General features: G+C 39.9%; 1 protein-coding gene across 12 annotated transcripts in view; it reads left to right on the forward strand.

The window, feature by feature from the left end:
• NPAS3 (neuronal PAS domain protein 3) overlaps positions 1 to 24954 on the forward strand; it is a 634645-nt gene that overhangs the window by 140179 nt on the left and 469512 nt on the right. For 3 of the 12 annotated variants that reach the window (XM_083611873.1, XM_083611872.1, XM_083611868.1), the window contains one exon: positions 6002 to 6122. The exons of the other annotated variants lie outside the window; for them this stretch is intronic. In XM_083611873.1, coding sequence (XP_083467999.1) covers positions 6002 to 6122 — 121 coding nt within the window. The remainder of the gene's footprint in view (positions 1 to 6001; positions 6123 to 24954) is intronic. 12 annotated transcript variants of the gene reach the window in all.

Here is a 24954-nt window from a genome sequence, read left to right on the forward strand (position 1 = left end):
TTCTCTTTTTCTCCGCCCTCACCCCATTCCTCAAATATCAAAAAGGCCTGCTTGGTAAAATTCATAAAATAATTTTGAATTTAGGCAGCAATATAGTGGAATACCTGCAAAATAAAATTTAGAGCATTCCTTAGAAGCTTTGTGTACATGTTTTTCAGTGTCTCGATCCACATATGCTAAAACAGAAATTAAATATCAAGAGTAATAATTGTGAAATGCAATCAAGCTCATGCAGCTTTTCCTATTCATTTTTTAAAAAAGAAATTTGGTTTGCTTAGGAAAAGGAAAATGTGTTGGGTCACAATATATTTCAAAATAGGGTTTCATTTGTTGCTCATGGGATTAACTGTTTCAGTAATAATGTAAGCCCATATAGTCACCCTAATCTAGCTAGAGACCATAAAAACACACAAGCAGTTTCTGCAGTCGTGATTCTTGAATGGGGAGTTGCACATACAGCTCTCTTCTCTGATCTGCAGCCAGCACAGTATTTGCAAAGTCCTTTTAAAAACAACAATAACCCACTGATCAGTTGTTGATGAGGGGTAAGGGATCCAGTTCAGTTCCCCATGCTCCCTTTTCCCTGCCAACCTGCTGATCAATGGGATTCCAGCTTTTTCAAAATGGATATGCATTGCCCTGCCTGCTTTACACACACTGGTTCTGCTTTCAGGAAGGCTCATTTCACGCTGTAAATATTCAAATTGGCTTGTTACCCATGGTGACCAAGGTTTTTACTAGAGTGTAGAGTTGCCATATGGCCTGATTTTCTAGGTTTTGCCTAAGTTCTGGACATGCCATCCAGTGCCTGTTTTTGATCATTAGTGGGTCTGGATTCTCAGTTTTCATTTCATTTCTTTCTAAAATAAAGCAGGTCTCTAGACTTTACAGAAATAGGCAAAATAACTTGCCAGAATGCTCAAATTGAGGTATGCTATTACATTCTATTATTTTTATTTTCTTTTTGTTCAACCTAAAAAATATATCTCAGAAACTTATCACTAGTTTATGAGATGAACAGCACAACCCTATGAATGTTTATTTTGAAGCCCAGCTGAGTACAGTGGGGCTTACTCTCTTGTAAGTAATAGGATTACAGTGGTACCTCGGGTTAAGTACTTAATTCGTTCTGGAGGTCTGTTCTTAGCCTGAAACTGTTCTTAACCTGAAGCACCACTTTAGCTAATGGGGCCTCCTGCTGCCGCTGTGCCGCTGGAGCATGATTTCTGTTCTCATCCTGAACCAAAGTTCTTAACCTGAGGTAATATTTCTGGGTTAGTGGAGTCTGTAACCCGAAGCATATGTAACCTGAGGCATATGTAACCCGAGGTACCACTGCACAGCTAAAAATAGTGGGTAGAACCCAATTGTGCCTTTCTGTTTGCAGAATGGTTTTACTAATGGAAAGAAGGGGCTGTGATTTCCGCACTCACTCAGAACAGCATGGAAAATGACACGGGAGGCGGAAGGGTACATCAGGGAAAATGGCCTCATGTCTTCTCCTATTGGAAGAGGTCTCTGCTAGATCAAAGATTCTTCCATTAACAGAAGGACTCCTTTTATTTCTAGATACAAACCAGTAAGAATGATATGACCCTAAACAAAGAATATAAACAAACATTTAATGAATCAACACCTAAATTAGGTGGAACAACAGTTCCCCATTAATGATTTTTATAAATTCGCAATGTAATCCATGCTTTCTGACTGCAGACCTCCTTCCAATTAACTCAAGGCAATATACATGCTTATCTTCAAAAAAAAACAAGGCTATTCGGATATTAGGGTAAGAAGTGAGGACTGACAAGGTCACCTGGTGAACTTCATGGTCTTCATGGGTCTTCCTTGGGTTAACCCAACCCTTTGACTACTGTACCACACTGGTTCTCTAGAATCTTTTCCCAAAATCCCACTGGGTGATAGTGAATTAAGTCATACTCAAATAGACCCATGAAGTCCATTCATTTCAATGAGTATACTTTGAGTAGAAGTTAGATGGACATCATCCGCTATCTCCATAGATGGAGAACATCTCCTTTATAAAATGCAACTGATCCCATCAAGTTCTGCTTAAGTTTTCAGTTTCCATGGTGGTATTGTGTTACCTAAGTTTCTGTGAGGTATCTTTACTTCATTTCTTCATAAAAGTAATTTCATTCTCAATTACTGTTTAAAGTAAGTAGTGATATAGGCAGCAGGCTTTTTAGCCTCCTAGATTTCTAATTTAGCCTTTTTTCTTTAGTTAACCTAAATTTGATTTAGAATAAAATTATAATTGTAAAGTTTTGCACACTCATTATTCACCTTCATTAGCAATCTGTTCATAGTCAGTATTATTTTGAAAACATTGATCTTATTTCCTGATCTTTCACAAAAAAGATAATCACAAACATCCAGAGGACACAGGTTAAGGGTAGGGGCACTGCTGGAAGGGCAATAAAAGGTAAAGGTAAAGGGACCCCTGACCATAGGTCCAGTCATGGCCGACTCTGGGGTTGTGGTGCTCATCTCGCCTTATTGGCCGAGGGAGCCGGCGTACAGCTTCCGGGTCATGTGGCCAGCATGACTAAGCCGCTTCTGGCGAACCAGAGCAGCACACGGAAACACCTTTTACCTTCCCGCCGGAGCGGTACCTATTTATCTACTTGCACTTTGACGTGCTTTCGAACTGGTAGGTTGGCAGGAGTAGGGACCGAGCAACAGGAGCTCACCCTGTCGCGGGGATTTGAACCGCCGACCTTCTGATCGACAAGTCCTAGGCTCTGTGGTTTAACCCACAGTGCCAGATGTGCTAAATAAAGCTATCCAACCAGTGGCCATTAAATTCTCCTTGGGGCATTTTTGTTCTACCTGCTGAGAAAGACAGTGGCTCAGGCAAACTTTTATACATTTGTGTGGACAGGGCAAGTTACTGTTCACAGAAATGAGTTAAACCTTGCTGGGGCTTGAGCCTTATAGAGGCGGAGTGCTCTTTAGCTACACAGGCCTAGGAGGGGAAAAGAGATGTTTGTGGCTTTCATTAATGGTTTTATTGGTTTAAAGTGCAAAATAAAGCTTTCAAAGGCAATTGTGCTGCTGTGCCTGCTAATGATGTGATTGCTTTATGGGTCTCTAGCCTTAGGCCAGCTTGCCTGTTTGACACCCTTTCTCTGTTTCTTACTTTTTTGACAAAAGCTGTGAACATGTTTTTGGGATCCCTCCCCTCACCCCGCCGCAACCATGACAACCAGAAACTTTTAATTGAAATCTAAGATCTTCAGGAGTCTGTAGAAGCTGCTGTATTTATCATTAAAAGCCATATTCCATCCTCCGTGATGTGGTCAGAGCTATACAGATTTCTTCAGCCCATGTTTGTTGATCATCAGGATTAGTTTGCCAGAGAAGAGATCAGGACCACGGTGGTTGTGGTGGCTTATAGGATGAACCTGGGGGAAAATGAACTTGGATGAAGCTGGTGACCTATGACACATACTACTGTAGTATAAATCTTACTTAGGAAAGGGCAGTGATAATGATCTTAGGGAAGATTATTTTTGGACTGTGATATCATTCCCGTATTATGTGTTGTTAAAATCTATTGTATGTTTATTCTTTAAGACTTGATTACTCCCTGACCTTCCTTCAGCACCTCTGGGTACTAACAGGTAGTAGAACAGTACATAACTATTAAATAATAACTGAAAACCAAACAAACGAAGCACAACAGATAGAAGAAAAATCAGGGGAAAAGAGAAAGGGACTATCATAAGAAAAGAAAATATTAGTCGTCGTCCCCCCACAATAGACTATTGAAACAACTATTGAAATATCCCCTGCCCTTACCCCCCCCCCAGTTTATGGCAAAATAGTGAGGGTGTTCATGAATTCCCATTAACATGAAAGTTTACTGCATGCTTAACTTGGTATCTGGGTTGGGTCATGGGTAGCAGTTTGAGGTGAACCAGGAGTCTTGGGAAAAGCCAGTAGTCAAGACTGAATCTGCAGGATCTGCTGGATTCTGTTGGATTGATGACCTGCCCGACTCCATCACATCCCTTGAGCACCCTGCTTTGGGGCCCGATGTTGGCTACTGCCTGTGGAAGAACCACAGATTCTATCCTCCTACCTGCTTGAAAGGAGGCTAGCTGTCTGTCATAGCATGACCCGCTCCCCTGCTGCCGCCAAATTAGCAGCACTCTTTTCCATCAGTGGAAACTGGCAAAGAGGGTCCTGAGCTTCATTCTCACCATCCTCTATCAACAATATCACAATAGTAACCAAATTAGACCTATTGTTTTAAGAGGGTTCTTGTATAAAAATATAATACTTCACTCATCATCTTGGAAATGCCTTTGCCTTTATTTGTTTCTTGATCGACCTCAGATCTTCAGATCTCTGTATTTCTCTGTCATTTGTAGATTATGAGTTTCTTGTAGACAGGCATATTATTATTGCCCCAAGTTCAGACCTTACATCTGACAATATAAAATGTCATACCATATGTTATAATTCACATACTGTGTCAAATACTTTGCTGAAGTCCAAATTGCCCACAAGAAAAACTCTTTTTGAAAGGTTAGCAGTTCAGAAAGCAATGATTTGCCTTTGGTAAACCATTTGACATTCTGATTTCTTTAATTTCTTTAAGTCATTTTTCTTTTTACAAATGTAGGATGACAACGGGGAAACAGAGTAAAGCATGAAAAATAAATAAGGTAGCATTTAAGTATATGAATGGGGATATATATATATATATATATATATATATATATATATTGTGATGGTTATGCTACATTGACTTTATTACCTTTTGAAAACATTGCTTAAGTTATATGTCATGCATTATTCTTCCGACATAATAAATTAGGTTGCAATTTATTCAAATTAAATCAGATTACATCAAACATAGTAGGAAAAACTGGGACCGATGTCACGGGATTTCTGAATGCAGGTACAGAAGAAGGAAAAGGGATTCTCATGTCACTTTCAGACATGCCAGGCACCTACCACTATGTTTACCAAAGTATTTCTGCCTTTGTTTGCTGCCAGTAAATAAAGTTAATCATATAAAAATCAGCACTTGGAAAGAAGTGTGTGTATCTGGAAGAATTATATGACTGTAAAATAAGTTTACAGAGCAAATTACAAAAGATATAACAGCATTAATCAACACGGGCATGTAAGATCATATAATCACCTTATTGTAGATGCTAGCAAACTGGGATAATACTTGTAGTCTGCACACACTTGCCTTGGAGAAAATCCCATTGAACTCTGTGGGATTTATGTCTAGGTGGACATGCATAGAATCAGTCTGTTAACTTAATTTTATAGTCCTGTTATTATTTTCTAAACCAATCAACCCCAAAACAATGGACCTGCAAAGATTATTGAAATTTGAAAATAAACTAGTTGGTAATTCTGACTTCAAAGGGATGCCTTATGTTCAATAGGATGTTGTCAGCTGTATAAACTCTAGTCGAAAGAAGTTTGTTCCATTTACGTCACCTTGAAATCAATGGGCCTCAGTGATTCTCAGCTAACTTTTGCCCTGTTGATTTTAAATGTGACCTTTCTTCACTTGCAGTGGAGCTACTGGGAAGGGATTGAATCTTTGAAATAGCCCCATCAGAAAAGAAATGCCTGGTCAGAGAATTGAGCATGATGGTTGTCAAGAAAGTAAAAGCCCTCTGCCCCCACCTTCTTCTTACTGATTATTCCTCAGTTTTGCAAGTTCCTGACAGGTGCCACTTCTGAATAAGAATTTGTGTGCAGCAGCATGTTTCAACAGTTCAGAAGGCCTAAAAAATAACACTTGTTGCTGTAGAATCTTTCAGCTCCTGATTAGCGCCCTGATCTGTTTTTGATTGTAGAGGAATTCTCTAGAAACCTTTCTGTGTCAAATCATTTCCAGTCCTGGACCTTCTGATAGGGGTCTGTTTTCTTCACCCTCAACCTGCTTGACCCTGTTCCCTTGCCCTTGACTCCCATCTTCCCTTGTCTGCTTTTTGCCCTCTCCTAGGGACTACTACTGACCCACCAGCCTATGCCTGCTTGACAGTGGTAATTGCCTCACCCAGAAACCCATGCCTGATGGACCCTTCCAACATGGGCCAGCTGCCAGCCTCAGTCTCCCAGTATAGGTAGGCAATTGATGTTGTCCATGTTATGACAGTCTCCTGAAGTAAGCCAACCAATGAGAACAGGTAGAAAGTGAATGGATGATTTGCAGGCACGCCTGGGATACACCTGGGAAGGTGTGGTCATCTTATTATGTGCTTTATGGGACAATTTAGGAGAACACTCTGGGTTGCATATGTGAGTGAATGGGGATTGATGTTGCATTATCTTCATAAGTGAGGCTATAAATTTCTCTGCCAGACTGCATGCGATGGGCTGTGGCAAGAGGAACCTGGCAACCTTCAAGGACTTATTGAAATGGCTTAACCATTTTGAGACCAGAATTCTATGGGTGCTGTACGTTTTGATCATTAATATTGTTTGGATCCTGACTTTGGCACTGTTCGATGGAGCATTTTCTGAATGGGCCTCTGAGCAGAGGAAAGTCCTGCCAGCAGAAGTGAGGAGGGCCGCTTCCTCCAATTCCCACTCATTCCTTTGCATCCTCAGAAACTCTGCAGTCTTTGAAACACTGAGAAGGTGCAGGGTGAGGCAGAAATTGGCAAAAATCACCTCCCCTTCCACTTCTGCCAGCAGGACACTCTGAATAAGAGACTTTCCATGAATAGAAGGACCACTCCTGTTCTTCAAAGGCTAAGGTTGGACCAATGTGCTCATTCTCATTATTAAATGAAACCTATTTACTGATTTATTTTGTTTTCTTTATCAACAAATGAAGCTGCACCATACCAACTCTGTTAGTCCAGCCAGCCCAGTATTGTTTTCTGACAAACTGGGTCTCCCAAGGTCTCAGGAAGAAGCTTTTAAGGCTAACTTCCTGGAAATGATAGAGGTTCATGCTGGGTCATTCTATATTCAAAGCACGAGCTCCTCCATTGAGCTGTGGGCTCTTCCGCTTTGTTTCAATGTTCCAGTAGTGGAAAGCTTAAAATTTTTAATAGTTCAAGTTATTTCATGTTGGGAATAATATTACAGGTCAATTTAATATTGCAACGGGGTGAACTAAATAGCCAGGTACAGAGCAATATAGTTGAACATTGCAGAACTAAGCCTTTAGACGTGTTTAAATTATCCTGTTGTCTCTTTCTTTACAGGCTTTATTTCATCCCCACACCTTTCTTTTCCTCCCAAGTGAATATATGATTCTTTTGTTTGTGTTTTGGTGAGTTACTGAGGCTCACATTTTGCCTAGGAAGAAAAAAACAGAGAAGCTTACTCTGCAGTGAGCTTTTGCTTACAGTGAGCACTGTTGCTAAATCTGTTTTCTGGATGAGACTGTTGAAAAGATCCCTTAGTTTAAAAGATTTGGAGTCGCCTTTGATTTGGGCCATTTAGAGCTTGAATTTGTGCTGTGAATTTGGATTGCTCTGCCAGCTGTGTTCAGTCATTTTATACAATATGTTGGTCCTCTATGTCCACGCTGAAAGAAATATTTCGTTGTCCTTACATTCTAAGTACTGGGGTGTATTTTTTAAAATTTTATTTATCCTTCTCCATTTTTAGCCACATTTTTGTTGCAAATTATTCCAACAATTGAGAATAAAATATAGATTTAACTGAATCACAGTTTATTGGGGGAAAGGTACTGACATTATATAAATTATTCTGAAAGCTTTTTTCCTATGTGTGTTGAAAAATTACCCTTTTCCTTAAAAACAACAACTCTCCTTTGGAATGTTGTTGTTGTGGTTGCTGCTGCTGCTGCAAAAACTGTTTCATTAAGAGCTTACGTTTTAGTGGCTACCTATTTATATTTTCACAAGACTTGTTAAAAATAGAACTAATCACATCAATAACTTAAGTAAAGTCAAGACAGCTTTTTTGGAAGATCTGTTTATTTTTCAGCTGTTGATTGAGTGATATAGTACTTTCTTATTGAAATGAAGACCCTGTCCCTTTTGGCATCTGATTCCAAATCTTTGGCTACAAAGATATATTTGCTTCAAAAACATTAATGATGTCATGTTTCTCTAGGAATGTGTAGGTTGTAGAACATTGCATGAAGTCTGTTGAGATTCCAAGGAGTTGATGGTGTGCAGCTCTACTAGAGTCCAAAAAACTTGCAGAAGGAAGTAGTCACATCCACCATGTTTATTCTGTATCAGTACTGATGCTATAAAAGTATAAAAGCATTTCCGAAATATAAAGCCTTATAAAACCCTCAAAACTTGCACCAAAGTTCTACTGGATCTTAAATAAGTCAGTTGTTTGGGCTGCCAACAAAATAAAATGTCAGTTCAAAAAACAGTCAAATAATAACTCACCTTTGCCTGATCTATATATTCTGTTCTTAACTTTCATGTGAACAATGTAGTGAAAGTTCTTTCTTTAATTCTTTGTTTAATGTACGTATTATATCATAATGATCAGGAGGTATTATTCATTATGGTGACTAGGGAAGCAAGGGGGAATTGTGTTTTTTTCCTGCCCTAATTTGAATAAAATCAACTACAGCTTCAAGTGTTGTTTTTAAATTTTTCAATATATAAACATTCTGCTACAAGGGCAAATGTCACTTATTCACTCCCATTGACATAATTAGCTCAAGTTCAAAGTATTAAGAATTTTAATTTTTGCGTAGCTATTGCACAATTTTGAAAAATTTAAAAATTGTTGCTTCGTTTTTAAACCTGATGCTTATAATCACTGCTGCTTTTGCAGTGAACTTGCATTTGACTGGCAAAGCAAAAAAAAACTCCCTGTATGGTTGTGTACGTTCCATTGTGTTTAATGGAATAATTAGTAAAATGGAGTGGAAACGATGTATTATCAGGTCTGGATTTGTAGTGAATGTCATCTGGACAGTGAAGCCCAACTTTGATTGTTCGACTTATCTAATGCATGCTATGGCTTTTATATCTATTGGCTGCAGTTAGAAACTGGACTGATGGAAGATAGTTTAAGCTGAATGGAAGACAACGATTGTCGTCAGCAAAGCTCTTTTATAAAGACAACACTTCCAGTGCTTAGTTTTGCCCCTCCTGGTCTTTTAGGCTTTCCCCCTTATAGTTAAAGTAACCTTTACTGATAGCAGTTCCACAAAGGAAGGAACAAAATGGCCCCGCCCATGTAATATGCATGTTCCCAGAGCAGTTTGGAATCCTAGCATGGAGAAGTGGCTCCCATATTGCTGTGTCCTCCCATCCAAATTTTTCCAACCCAAAACTAGAACATGTGTCTTCCGGGATGCACTCCCAGGTGAGTCATGTGACTCACGCCTTGCTTTTGCCCCATAAAAGCACTTTTTTGGGGGGAAGAACGTGATGCGAGAGCGCGTTTCCCAAAGTGGCTGTCAAGATCTTGCACAAGTAAACAGGATAATAATAATAATACCTTTATTGTCAATGTACAACCTGTATACAATGAAATTAACCGAGCCTAACCCCCCCCAAACACTCACTCTCATTGCACTCTGTGTGCTTATCGCACAACACACCACCTCGCAAGTCAGTTTGCGCTATGTTATTTTCCGTTCAACAGCCTAACAGCCCATGGACAGAAGCTATTTTTTAGCCTGTTGGTAAGACTGATTATACTTCTATATCTCCTGCCCAAGGGTAGAAGAGTGCTGGCCGGGGTGTGGGTCATCCCTGAGAATTTTTCTCGCTCTCCTAAGGCAATGATCCCTTGCAATGTCATCTAGTGGACTCAAGGACATAATTCCCCAGTCTCTCCAGATGTCCTGCTTTTTCTGGGGCACTTGGAAAGTATGCTGTGTTTAAGTGTGTACACGTGCCCTTAGGCTTTGGACTTTTAATAGTGCAATTTTATGTATGTCTACTTAAGGGGTAAAGTGCCACTGAATTTGGGCCTATTCTCAGGTAGGTGAGAATAGGATTGCAATCTTAATTGCACAATGTGTAGCTTGTTGTTGTTTAGTCGTTTAGTCGTGTCCGACTCATCGTGACCCCATGGACCAAAGCACGCCAGGCACTCTTGTCTTCAAATGGCCTTGAAATAACTGGAAACGTGTCAGGACACTTATCTGCCACTCTAAATAATAAAAAAGTCTTATGTTGCTACTCAATTTATTGTTTGCTGTAGCAAATAATTTCAAGTTGCATTGGTTCAGGCAATTTAAATTTTATGTTTAGCAGTCCTAGTAGGTACTGGTTTCAGATGGTAGCTAGCTCTGTACATTTGGAGGTTGGAAATTATATGGATTTTTACTCTACTTTTTACCGCTTTAAAACTCCTGGGTGTGTTTGCATGGGAGTAAAACATTCAAGCTTCTTTAGCAGTTTGATCATTTACTAAGTTTATTTCTTAATAATAGCCATAAACCTATACTTAAATGTGTTAGGAAGATGGGGAACTCCAGAGTTTTAAAGCAGATGGGTCTGAAACAATTATGTGCCACAGGGGCAGTGAGTAAATTCTGGCTTCCTCTGGGCATAAAGCCCTTTTCTAAGAGAACATGTAACCAAACAATCTAGGCAGTTTCTTGCATAAAACATGAGTGCATACCTGATTCCCATTGGGCAAAACTCTTATTAAATGCAATATATTGTTGTTGAGAAGAAGCAGGAAAATATCGTATAAAAATAGCCACAAAAATCTCTCTCGCACAGTTTGGCTTAGGTTTAGATTTACCATTCTGAAGTCCTTTTTTTGAAACATGTAAATGTGTGCAAATGGTGTTGGCTGGTAGACTCTCCATATCTTTGCAGACCATTAGGTGGTATCCAGCTCAAGCAGAGAAGTTCCTGCTTCTTGCTCTTTTAGAACCTGAAACCATCAAGAGAAAGGGTTATATTATTATTATTATTATTATTATTATTATTATTATTAATAATATATTTATACCACTCCTTTTTTCCTGACAGGGACTCAAGGCAGCATACAGATAAAATAAGAACAGCTAAAAAGGGGGAAGGTTTATTAAAAAAATCATTAAATGTTTAATTAAATATTAATTAAAAATTAAAACTGTGTATAAATATAGGAAATCCTTTAAAACATACAGATAATTACAATAACAACAGCAATATGTGGCCACTTACCTCTATGAAAAAAGCCATGTGAATGGGCCCACCTAAGAAGCCAGTTCAAAAATGGGTTCCCATTTCCCATGATAATTCTAATTTTTATCTCTTAGGGATAATTCAAATTTTTATCTCTTAGGGATCATGTTTGCCAAGAATCGAGAGCCTCCTCTAGCGCTTGGCTCAGCATGAGAAATGAACTACAGGCTTTTTTTATCAATACATCTTCTCAGAAAGGTTTGAATGGGGTATGTTTGGCAAAAATCTAATATAGTCAAAAACTATGTGGTTAAAAACACAATTTTGAAAAATAATCTATGATAGGGCACTATCCAGCACATGTGGAGAGAATGCTATTGTGAATCTGGCTAGTCATTGTCAAAACAGGATGCTGGACTACATAGGTAGGACTTTGATCTGATCCGGAAGGGATGTTCTTATGTACTGCACCCAGGTAGATTTTTCTGTCGTTACTTCAGATGTGTACTATTTTTCAGTCTTTGACAGATTAAACGATAGAAGCAGCTTCCAACAGAGACGTTTCTTTAGTTTCTTCCTCTGTCTGTTTTCATCTCTTGAACAAAATAGCTTATTGCAGATTAGCTTTGCCTATAAGAGTAGAACTGAGGCTGCTGTTACAATAAGTCTTTTGTTTGGGATGTTTCCTGGCTGAGTGTACATGGGCACTTGCCGCTTGATCTTTGCTGTTCCATGAACGTCCAAGCTGCATCTGTCCTGAAGAGTCAAGAGAAGCAGATCAAATTCTGGCTCCAGTAATAGCCCGAGTCTAATCTGCTGTTGTGCACATACATGTTGTGTAATTACTGTACGTACAGTTGCCTACCCAAAATTTTATTGTAGGCAAGCCACTAACTAGAAACAATTCCTTAATCTGTGAATGCAGAAATAGCATTTCGAACTGGAGAAATGGCTAAGGCTCAGTAGCAATGCACATGCTTTGCATTCAGAAGGCCCCAGGTTCAATCCTTCGGATCCTAAAATAAGGATGGAAACATCCCGTATGAAATCCTGGAGGCCAACCTTTAACAAGCTGGTGCCCTTCAAATGCTTTGGACCACAGCTCCCAACAACAGTCCAAATCCTTTGGAGGCCACCAGGTTGGCATTGGATCTGTGGACAATATTGAGCTAGATGAGCCAATGTCCTGCTCAGTCAGTATAAGGCAGCTTGCTGTGTTAGGTTTTTGACTTCACAATAGAGCTACAGTACATTGCTCTGAAACTGTCTGTGATAGTTTCGAAGTCATGTAGATAGTGATTAAAGGGCTGAGAGTGTTAAAGCACGGTAATCAACACACAGCTCTCTAATATGTGGTAATTACTACCATTTTGTGACGTGAGCCCTGTTGCTTTCAGGTAAATGAACATTGTGCCAGATGGCAGCAGTTGCCAATTTATTGCGCATTTTATTGTGAGATTGGTTATAGCAATAAAGCTGGAATAACTAATTTGTGTTCTTTTTATTTTACCAATCATAGGGGGTTGGTTGAGAAAAGAGGGGTAGAGATTTTATGAAGGAATCCCAGTTATGTGACAGTCACCTAGTTCTCTCTTGGTCTGTTTCTTCCTTGTTGTTGCTTTCTATTTGGCCAGTATAACTGCTTCCTTTTTCAGCAGCTTGTTAGTTTTCCCTCTGTCTTGCTTCTGCTGTGAGAAGCACATAAGGAAGGATGAAGTAAGGACAAGAACCACACAAAACTGGGCTTATGCAGGCCACACCTTTATAAGGTAGAACAGGGATGGGGAACCTGATGCCCTACAGATGTTGTTGGACTTACAACTCCCAGGATTCCTGACAATTTTCCTTGCTGGCTTTGAGGGTGATGGAAGTTGGAATCCAATATGGAGGACCATAGGTTCAATATTCTTGAGCTAAAGTTTCCATGAACTGGCAGTGTAAGAGCAGGGACTAAGAAATAAGGGAACACACCTGCTGTCTCAAGAGCTCAGCTTGCTGGACTAAAGTGAAGGGAGGGAGGTGCCATGCTAGTGACTGGAAGTAAGCTGGTCCATGTCCTGGTCCCTAAGACATGTGGTATGTAAGGAACGTGGTGGCATGTAAGGGACCCCACATGCATGCCCCCCCACCAGCTTGATTAGCTTTTAAATAAGGTTAGAGAAATTAAGGGAGAATAAGGCTTTCAATGACTACTAACCCAAATGGCTATGCTATGCCTTCCATGCTTGGAGGCAGTATGAATACCAATTGCTGGAAAGCGCAGGAGGGGAGAGTGCTGTTTTGTTCAGGTCCTACTAGTGGGCTTTCCATGGGCACTGAGAGAACCTGGTCTGTGCATAGTGTACAGAACATTGATCAGAGTCTATTGCATCACTCACAGACAACCCTTTGGTCTTTGAGAAGTGGCAGTAGTCTCCTGAAGTTGCCATCCTCTTTTTGTTCATTATCCCAGCATAAACCTATTGAGCATCTGAGAGCCAAATTGTAAAATATAAAGTGGCAGAATAACAACAACAACAACAACAACAACAACAACAACAACAACAAAAACAACAACAACAACAAATTTATTATTTATACCCCCCTCATCTGGCTGGGTTTCCCCAGCCACTCTGGGCGGCTCCCAACAGATTAAAAACAGAATAAAACATCAAATATTAAAAGCTTCCCTAAACAGGGCTGCCTTCAGATGTCTTCTAAAAGTCAGATAGTTGTTTATTTCCTTGACATCTGATGGGAGGGTGTTCCACAGGGTGGGTGCCACCACCGAGAAGGCCCTATGCCTGGTTCTCCCCTGCCTAGAAATAATAATATACTGAGGATGCAATTTGTTTTGTAAAGAATTGCAATTTATTATGGATATATTGTATATTTGTATTGTTATTATTATTGTTTTTACAAATCACAGCTAAAGATTAATCAGTAGTTTATTTTAAATGTGAAACATGTTATTTCCTAAAATAGGTAGTAAATAAGCTATTGAAAGATGGGGGGGGTATTTTCTAACCTTATTAGTCTACTTACCTGTAAGTAGATAATAATTAAGATAAAGCCCATCGCTGTGTTAGTTCCAAGCTCAGCCATTCTGTCGTTTACAGTGCTTTGATTTCGCCTTAACTGAGAAGTTTGACAATAACAGCAATGGCAAACAGCAGGGCTCTGGCTCTTTAAGTGGCAGTAAAAAAATCTCCCAGTGTTTGCAAGTAGTTGTCTGGCAAGAAGAAGGATGATGGTATAATGCATCGCAAGAACAGAAGAATTGCCTTGTTTGATCAGACAAAGGTACTCCCAGCTCATTGTTCTGTTTCCAACAGTGCCAGTGAGAAGCTTCTAGGAGTTCACAAGCAGCATATGAAAGTGATGACTGTCCCTTACTGTTTGTACGTCAGAGGTACAGTAGACAGCATCCGATCATGGAGCTTCCAATAGGACTGAAGTGATTTATCTTTTTATTGATTATAGGTATTGAAATTTTAAAATATGTGAAACAGGAAAATGGTATCAAGACAAAAAAGAGAGAGATGTATGTAGGCATAAAGAAAAAATAAAGCACCTGATGGAAATTGCCCAAATAAAGATACTCGCCATACACTATATACAGGGACACTCTTAAGTTTCTGTTGTGGCCCTTACAATCTTAGGCCCTTACAATCCCTTACAATCTTAGAACCTGTGATAGTTTAGCACATTAGATCCCATTCCCACTTCTGCCCTCAAATTCTGTAGTTGCTTCATGTCTTGGACACTTCCGTTCAGATCACATTTTATATTTGTCAGGAATGTTTTAGAGCTATTATTCAGAGCCAGACACTGTTCTTCTTGGCAGAATATGCAGATAGTGATGATAATCAGCTTTGTGTTTTTATAAACAACTGTGCTACAAAAGTTGCATCTCTAAGTTTAGTTGACAGATGATAGCATAAGCAGAAAATATGTATTTCCTTTCTGTTTTATGTTTCTGAGAAATTTAACCCAATGGATGCAGGGTTTTTTTTCCACTGAATCTTACCGTTCAGTATGCTGCATCTCACTCATATTATACTGAATCTCCATGCATCAATCTTCAGCCTGGTCTGCCTTGGAATACCAGTTGCTGGGAACAACCCTTGGGGAGGGGCAATAGCTTAATGGCAGAGCAGTATCCAGGGGTTTGGGGTAGGGCTGGGAAGCTTCGTTATTCTGTGAACCGCCCTGAGACCTCTAGGTATATAGGGCAGTATACAAATTCAATAAATAATAAAAAATAAATATCGTTTGAAACCCCTGATAGTCACTGCCAATCAGAGTGGAGAATACTAAGCTAGCTGGATAAGTGGTCTGGTTCCATATGTTTGTGTGTTCAAGACCACATACAGTGGTACCTCGGGTTAAGTACTTAATCCGTTCCGGAGGTCCGTACTTAATCTGAAACTGTTCTTATCCTGAAGCACCACTTTAGCTAATGGGGCCTCCTGCTGTCGTTGCGCCACCGGAGCACAATTTCTGTTCTCAACCTGAAGCAAAGTTATTAACCTGAAGCACTATTTCTGGGTTAGCAGAGTATGTAACCTGAAGCGTATGTAATCTGAAGCGTATGTAACCTGAGCACTGTATTGCTCTCATGTCTTCCTTGTTTCCCATATGCATCTGGTTGGCAACTGCAGGAAATAGGATGCTGAACTACATGGGCCTTTGGTCGAATCCAGCAGGACTTCTCTTACATTCATTATGCATATTCAGAAGTATATTCCATTGGGCTCTCCCATTTACATTTACGTAAATGTACGGAGTCTTGGAGAGCATTATGTTTTCAACATGATTTGTCTATAATAGTAGAACATTTCAGTAGGCCTGAATGAGACCACTTTAGGTCTCTGAGTCTCAAGAGTTACCCTTTGATCCCTTCCATGCCTATGTTCTCAGTGCAAAGCTAGCTGCCACCATAGGTCACCATAACTGTAGTGTCTGCTAATATCAAAAATTTACATCATGGCTGAGTATCGAAGCATGCTGCCATATGAAAAATTTAATCAGACCTTGAATATTACTGTCATTTGAGACATTTCTTTTCCTTTCTTCTCCCATATTTTCCACAGTAACCTCACATGCACCTCCCTCTATTTTCTCCTTTAGAAGGTAGCAGGGTGCTTTCTTCCATAACAGTGAGCCTTCAGTATCATCTGATATGGTTGGGTCAGGAGGTTCTTCATCTTGGAAATCAATTTTAAACAACAAAACTTATATAAAAATCTCATCAATTGGCACAAAACATTTATCACTATTTTGCATTGCTAAAATGTCTTGATTACTTAATGAGGCTAATTATAATCTTAAAATACATATCACTCTATTAAGATGGAGTGTTTTGTGAGATTGAAATGTGTTATTTGATATTACTTGGGTTCCTGTTAAATATTTTCTAAGAGGTCTCTTTCTGCGGTTTAAAGTTTTGCCTCTCTTATCCTTATTTACCATGGATAGTCCCTGTCTTCTGGCACTTGGTGAACCAGAGCAGCACACGGAAGCTCCATTTACCTTCCCGCCGGAGTGGTATCTATTTATCTACTTGCACTTTGATGTGCTTTCGAACTGCTAGGTTGGCAGGAGCAGGGACCAAGCAACAGGAGCTCACCCTGTCGCGGGGATTCGAACCGCCGACCTTCCGATCAGTAGCATTAATCAGCTCCCTTGCCCAGCCAGCTGTCCTCTTGCTGCTATTTTTTATCAATCAAGGGGGGCAAGAGGCCAGAGTGCAAGTGTTCACCCCGGCCAATCCAAGCACCTTGTCAGCATTCTGAAGCCTTAATATCTGAAACTCTTCAAACATAACAGGACTACACTTTGCTCTGGACACCTCTTGGGATTCATCTTCTGTTAAAGTGGAGTCAAGGCCCTGGCAGATGCAAAGGATTTTATTTTCAAAATGCTTTGCAAACACATCACAGTGAGCTACCATTGGTTCTCTTATACTCCTTTCTGCCCAGAAGGAGCCAGTGGTCGGCTTCTATGTAGTCACGTCCCTGAGGACCTGCAGTGATGTTGCTTGCCACATGGGGCAGCAGTGAGCAGTTCCCGACAGTCACCTTTTCTTGTCCACCAGGAATTTCCCTTGACAATTACTGTACACTTTTAATGAAATCCCTTACCATACTTGCATTCCAAGAGCACAGCAGCAGTTTTCATTGTCTACACGGAATATGTCCTTCCCTTATCTAAATTGAACACAAGTTCCTTAAGAACCATACATTTTCAAACAATGGGTTTTTTGTGTGTTTTATTTTAGGTATTGTGTTGCTAAACTGCATCCCAGAGTGGGATACATTGCAACAACGAAGAGCATGTAAGAAATATTTTAAATAAATAAATGTCAAAACAATGTGTTTTCATAATAAAATGATTACACAACATTTCTAGCTTTCTGCCATCTTTTGTTTAGAAAGCAAATCAGCCTACAAATGATAGAAGCCCGGGATTTCAAAAAACATCCAAAACCCCAAATATTTTATCCAGCCCTTATTTAGTTGATATAGCTGTTGAATAATTTGGAAACTTTGAGGAAAGAAATGTAACATGCATCTCAAAATCAGATGCTGATTTAACCTAAATCAAATCAAATGCAATTTGATTCAAGAACAAGTAATTTCCAGATGTCTCATTGTCCGCACTTTAACTGATAAGCCAGACAAGTCTGACATTAGTTGTAACGTAAATCTGGCCTTCTATGCAAAACTGACCAGCAAGACAAATCAATGACCATATCCTACCCAATGACAATATTACATATTTTCCACAGGGTGTGACATAGGTTCAAATAGAGGCAAATTTAAATATTATAAATTGAACTTTATATTGGAACTATATCTACTGAATGCTCCTTAGAGAATAGTGCTCTATTTTCTTTTTAAGGGAATGTGAATCAATATAGTTTCATTTCATTTATGAGGCTTTGGAAATTCGCATTTTACAGCAACAAAAATAATGTAGGAGTAGGGCAAATGTATACCTTCATTCTATTATATGGGAGTTGGAAATATATTGCATAGCTGCTTCCAGTCTTACCCTGCTTAGGGTTTTTTTATTCTTTCAATTATTCAGAATATACTAAATAATTTAATATTTTAAATTTTAATTATCTGCAGCAATCATTACTTAGAGTTCTAAGTTGCAAAGTGCAAAACTTTAAAACTAAACAGATTCTCATGTACTTTTTTACCTGAGAAATACTTGAAAGTATAATATGATGATTTATCCTGCAAACTCTTTCTTTCCCCAAATATAATCTACATAGAATTCTTTGACAAGGTAACTCTTATTGTCTATCTTCTCCCCTTTCAGAAAAGTCACATAACATCCGTTTTCTTTTCTAAAACATGTTTTCACTGTACATGTGTGGTGCAAGCGTGTGTATATTCTATGCTAAACAAAACAAAACAAAATGCAAATAAGTAACATTTATGTTACTGGTTAGTTTTACATAAAGCTGTGCAATTTGCATGCTTCATGTTGAACCTAATATTGAAAAATTGGGTTGTTGGGGAGAGTTTCTTCAGAATTTGGGTTTTTGTTTTGTTTTGTGGGATGAAGTTTATTAGAAACCGAAAAGAAATGGGTAATTTATGTACAGTATCAACGTGACACCACAAATACAGGCCAGAATAGTAAGACTGAAGAAATACAAACTGCGCCGTGTGAGAATTTTCCACATGTATCCACCGGGGTATTGAAACAGATTCTAAGGTGCACCTCTTGGATCACATACAGTGGTACCTCGCGTTACATACGCTTCGGGTTACATACACTTCAGGTTACAGACTCCACTAACCTAGAAATAGTACCTCGGGTTAAGAACTTTGCTTCAGGATGAGAACAGAAATCATGCTCCGGCGGCACGGCAGCAGCAGGAGGCCCCATTAGCTAAAGTGGTGCTTCAGGTTAAGAACAATTTCAGGTTAAGAACGGACCTCTGGAACGAATTAAGTACGTAACCCGAGGTACCACTGTACTACTTCATTGCTCTCCATCCCTCCGTTGGTCTTAGACTGTTTGTATCAAACTGGTTCAAAATACAATCTGCCAAGGACACCATTTACCACGTGAAATTCCACGCACATGACATGGCACAAGATGAGAACTCCTGAAAGTCCTTAGTCTTCATTACAGGGCATTAATAATATTAAATATTAGAATGTTTTCCAAGTATGCGGTTGAATGTGTTAGTCTATTATTGGGGATGAATGGACTTGGTTTTAAATTATATTTAAATAAGCTTTATATAAGAAGAATGAAGACAATTGCTGCAACACTAAAACATATCAATATATATTCTACAGAGCATGCAATATTTTGATACTGCGTATAGTGAGCTAGAATTAAAAATGCTTTTCGTTAAATGTTTTTCCCTTTGACATATTTATGCAGGTTAGTTACAAATTCTTGACTAAACATGGAGCTTTCCTTTATCTTAGAGACCAACATCAGATTTTAATCATATTTTGTACCCATAGGGTTTTAGGTTTCCAACAGGCCACCTGTCTTAGACATTAAAAAAAAAATCGCAGGACAGATGGGAAGGTGAAAGAACTTGTCCTTGGATAAAGAAATTCTTACACTGCATGAACAGTCACAGACAAGGCTACGCAATATATCACATACACATATACCCTATTTTTCTAGCATTGCTGCATCATGATTGCAATTTTCCCTTCAGTGTCATAAATACGCAATTCATTTATCTATTTTTTGAGAGAATAATTTGCAAAATCTGTCTCTTGCTTATGTGATCCATGAATCTGATGGAAAACACTGTCCAAACTGTATTTCAGAAACTAGAGTCTGTGCATAATGTATACATAACAAACCACCTACTGGTCCTGGGCTGTTCATTAATGACATGAAAGGCTGACCATCCATTTGTGCAGACCTCTTGACACCTGTTTGATAGGTGCAATATATTTTATTGTGAAAAATGTACAAGCACTAAGAAGAGTATTTGGCAAAGCATATTAAATTAGGGTTTGGAAAGCTGATGTTGTGATGTCTGGTGCCATATGTTGCTGAAGTTTTCTTTGAAATGTGTTCTAGCATGCCTTTGTGGGATGGGCATGGAATGAAAGAAATGGAGGAAACCGAAAGATCATTTATTTCACCCCCTTGTTAACAAAGTACAACAAAACCCACACCATCCCCAGATCAGATCAGTACAATTCAGACTGTAGTGTGTAAAATCAGAGACAACCTGCACCATTTCACTGTCCAGTGAAGGTCAAATGAAATTATTGGGGGGGGGGGAGGTGTGACAAGAGTGATATCAATTTGCATAATGTTGTGAGCCTAATGTTTCTTTGTCTTTGGACCAATCAAAGTGTACAGGGGTTTATTGTTTCATTAATATAACCATGCAGTTGTTGGTGCAAGATCTTGTCCAACTTGCAGAGTGGCACCATTTAGCCTCCCAACTTTTAGCGATCCTCAGAATATGAGCAGGAGTCAGTGCTGTTAAGACTTCTCTTGTTTTCCTGTTGAAGGGCTGTAGGGAGCTCTCAGTGGAAGGAGAGGCAAGACAGTGGAACCAAACATTAACCAAAGAAGTGGAAAATTGCAGTTATCCATAAGTAGGGAACCAGGAAGGTAATAAAAGTATCAAGATACAAATATAAGGTCATGGGATAAAGGACAGATCTTCACTTTCATTGTAAGACTACAGTGAGAAGCAGTCTTAGGGCAATCATAATTCTTGCATCTTTCTGTACCTATGGGACAGCCTCTCCTGGTATGTCCCATGGAGGACCTTACGGGCTTCAAACAAAAACATCTTGGAGGTCCCGGGCCACAGGGAGGTTAGGCTGGCCTCAAAGAGCCAGGGCTTTTTCGGCTGTGGCTCCAATCTGGTGGAACGCTCTGTCACAAGAGACTAGGGCCCTGCGGGACTTGACATCTTTCTGCAGGGCCTGCAAGACAGAGATGTTCCACCAAGCCTTTGGCCAGGGCACAGCCTAACCCCCTCCTTTGGCAATCCTCACAGAACTCTAGCCCAATGGTTGCCATTAATTTGATTTGAACTGATTTTATAATGAAATGATTTTAGAATGTTGTATTATTTTACTGTTGTTAGCCGCTCTGAGCCCGGCTTCGGCTGGGGAGGGCGGGATATAAATAAATAAATGCATGAATGAATGAATGATGATGATGATGATGATTATAGATACCAGACAAGCCTGGGCTTGTATAAAATAATCCGAGTTGCTCTCTTAATTGTTTGTGATGTTTCTGCTGTGGGGTGGGCAGTAGTGAGCAATTAAAGAATGGCAACACAATCTGGGTCTGATACCCCATTCTGAGATTGCCAAATTGTGCCTTGTGGCATAGATGCATGGCAAACATGAACTCACTAGGTAAAGCCTTCCAATCAATGTATTATCCTTTCCTAATCCAATCAGTTTTAATTAAAATTCTTATTCTGAACATGTAATTCAAATAAGTTCTTTAGTTCTGAGGTGGTTTGGTATTCAAAGAGATGAAGATGTTTTAGTGACTCAAAAAGAAGTAAAATAATTTAGATTTGGATTCTGTCCATGTTCTTTTTGGCTACCTGTTCCAAACTAGAGCACACCCACATTACCTGCTCTCTCTGAGAGCCAGTATGGTGTAGTGGTTAAGAGCGGTAGACTTGTAATCTGGGGAACCGGGTTTGCATCTCCGCTCCTCCACTTGCAGCTGCTGGGTGACCTTGGGCTAGTCACACTTCTTTGAAGTCTCTCAGCCCCACTCACCTCACAGTTTGTTGTGGGGGAGGAAGGGAAAGGAGAATGTTAACCGCTTTGAGACTCCTTCGGGTAGTGTTAAAGCGGGATATCAAATCCAAACTACTACTACTCCTCCTCCTCCTCTTCTTCTTCTTCTTCTTCTTCTTCTTCAGATCTTAAATATTTTCTAGAAAAGTCATGCATGGTATACTCATAATAACCATAATGCCTTCTGTGTTTTCTCTCCAGAAGTTCAAAATGATGGTACATTGCAATGGATGTGTGAAATTTCTTGCCTTGCTATGACCTTAATAAATAAGTTTGTTAAGAAATAGGTGGAAAGACAAGCATGGCTAATATTGAAGGACAGTATGCTTGTGCCTAATACATTAGAGCAATTGTTCAAGAATAATTCATCTATGCAAAGATTACCTCTGCAAGGCTGCCAAGGTCACTGAGACTTTGGATTATCTGCTGCATTAATGCTACTTGTGTATTTTAAAGAGGTAGCTTTCACTTGCCTTTACAGTTCTGTTAAAAAGTTTCAGGTATGTGTGTTTATTTTAATGTATTTATAGCACTTCTGTGTCTCTGCTCCTAATCTATAGGCTTCTAGATAAGGCAGTTCTGTTTTTCCCCTGAATTGCCACACTTTGTACCCTCACCTTTTAATGGTGTCCACATGGCACATTCATCTATTTGTGGGCATAAGTGTGGTTCTGTATGGATCTTATTTCTACTGACCTTTGCAAGCATTTTATTTTCTAGTCAACAAAAACCAACTCTCTGTATAGCTACAGTGGTACCTCAGGTTACATATGCTTCAGGTTACATACGCTTCAGGTTACAGACGCCGCTAACCCAGAAATAGTGCTTCAGGTTAAGAACTTTGCTTCAGGATGAGAACAGAAATCGTGCTCCGGCGGTGCGGCGGCAGCAGGAGGCCCCATTAGCTAAAGTGGTGCTTCAGGTTAAGAACAGTTTCAGGTTAAGTACGGACCTCTGGAACGAATTAAGTACTTAACGAGAGGTACCACTGTATTAACTGTTCTCAGTTATTGTTACTTGATGTAGATTGCTTTATCTGACATGATCCGGTATGTGTGATATGAACATTATATTTAGAAAAAAATCAGTTAAAAAGGGAAAAAATCAGTTTGGGTTCGGCTACAAGTAGTGTATGTACATGCACGCATGTACAAACTCACAGAGTACCAAGAGAGGACAACTAACGAGCACTTAGGCATTCTGCCAGCACTTGATCATTAGAACATGCAAACTGTAAAAATAAAATTAATCTTCAAATATATGAAAAGGCACTAGTCTCGGAAGTCAGAAGGAAAGTTTAGAACATCTGAGTCCTCCAAACTTCCAGGGCTGTGTTTCAAGTAGTTCCAAATTGCTAAAAGAAACTGCTACCCAAGGATTTGAGCCAAACAGCCATAACTACAGCAGGAGGTAGAAGCGGATGAAAGTAGCCTATCAGGGCAATGGAAGTCACTTTGACTATCAAAGATGACAATGAGCAAAAGAGCATCCCTTGGCAACCTGCCATGCTCCCTTTTAATTACGTTCACTTCCATGAAATATAAGCCCTGTGTCAATTGCCAATTTATACCAACTGAGGTTTGGGCATTTGATGAGTTGTGTGGGAATTGGTAGTCCATTCTCTTTAAGTCTGCTTCAGTGTTGAGGAATGTTGAACAACCCGTACTCTATTTACTTGTGGTAGCAGCAGAAAGTTTGTAACACGGAGGGAGGAATTCAATATCGCTCTCAGGTAATCATTCTATCAGGGCAAGCATTTGGGCTCGCCAAATGGAAGAATCCCCCTCTCCTCCCCTTGCATGCTGTTCTGGAGATTCTCCTGAACCCTCCCTGTGCCAGTTTTGGGAAGCAGGGGGAACGCAGGGGGAGAAGAGGGAGTAAAAACCCTGTTGTGCAAGCGGAAGTCCTTGCATAGGACTTCTACTGATGGGACTCATTAGTTGAATCCCACCCAGAGGTTCAAAAATGTGGAATCTGATACTTATCCACTGGTTGCACATCACTTGTATTTTCTGTGTAGAGATGATACATAGCTTAAAATTTACATTTGGGAAATCTTCTGAAATACTGAGCCTCTTTAGCTTCCGCAGAGCTACAGAGATGGCAGTGTTGACAAATAGTTAGGAACATAGGAAGCTGTCTGAAACCCAGATAGACTGTTAGTCCACCCAGCTCAATTACAGCGGTACCTCTAGTTACGAACTTAATTCGTTCTGGAGGTGCATTCTTAACCTGAAACTGTTCTTAACGAGAGGCATGCTTTCGCTAATGGGGCCTCTTGCTGCCGCTGTGCCGCTGGCGCACGATTTCCGTTCTCATCCTGGGACAAAGTTCTCAACTCGAGGTAACTCTTCCAGGTTAGCGGAATTTGTAACCTGAAGCGTTTGTAACCTGAGGCATTTGTAACTCGAGGTATCACTGTATTGGCTACATCAGGAATGGGAAAAGTACAGTGGTACCTCGGTTTAAGAACAGCCCTGTTTACGAACTATTCGGTTTACGAACTCTGCAAAACCGAAAGTAGTGTTCTGGTTAGCAAACTTTACCTCAGTCTACAAATGGAAGCCAAACGGTGGAAGGGCACCGGCGGTTGCAGGCCTCATTAGGGAAAGCGCGCCTCAGTTTAAGAACGGCTTTGGTTTAAGAACAGACTTCCGGAATGGATTAAGTTCGTAAACCGAGGTACCACTGTATCTGGCTGTTGGAGCAGATCCTGACTTCCCCCTTCCCCACCTCCCATCAAACCATAATGTCAGGTGGCTTAAATTCAAAGGAAAGAATTTGGAGCACACACTGAGCCTGTGGTTCTGCTTCTTTTCTTTTTTCCTTCTGCAGGTGCAATATTTAAGCCAGGCTGCAAAATTAAAATGTTCCTTTGCAAGCACAGCATGAAATTGAGCCATGCCTTCAAAGGAAGAGGGCAAGTCCTGTTTTCAGATGGAATTGGCTCTACTTGGGAGCTCCTAAGTGGATCCTATCCCAGCAAGGCTTTCTTTTGGTGCCAGGTTTAAAAGTTGCTGAATGCAAGCCCCACTTGTAGAGGAATAGACCCTTTTCAGCCCCAAGGCAGCATTCCTTTGTGTGGAATCTTCTGGGAACCT

This window comes from Podarcis filfolensis (assembly GCF_964270895.1).
Source record: "Podarcis filfolensis genome assembly, chromosome: 1".
Lineage (NCBI taxonomy): Eukaryota > Metazoa > Chordata > Lepidosauria > Squamata > Lacertidae > Podarcis > Podarcis filfolensis.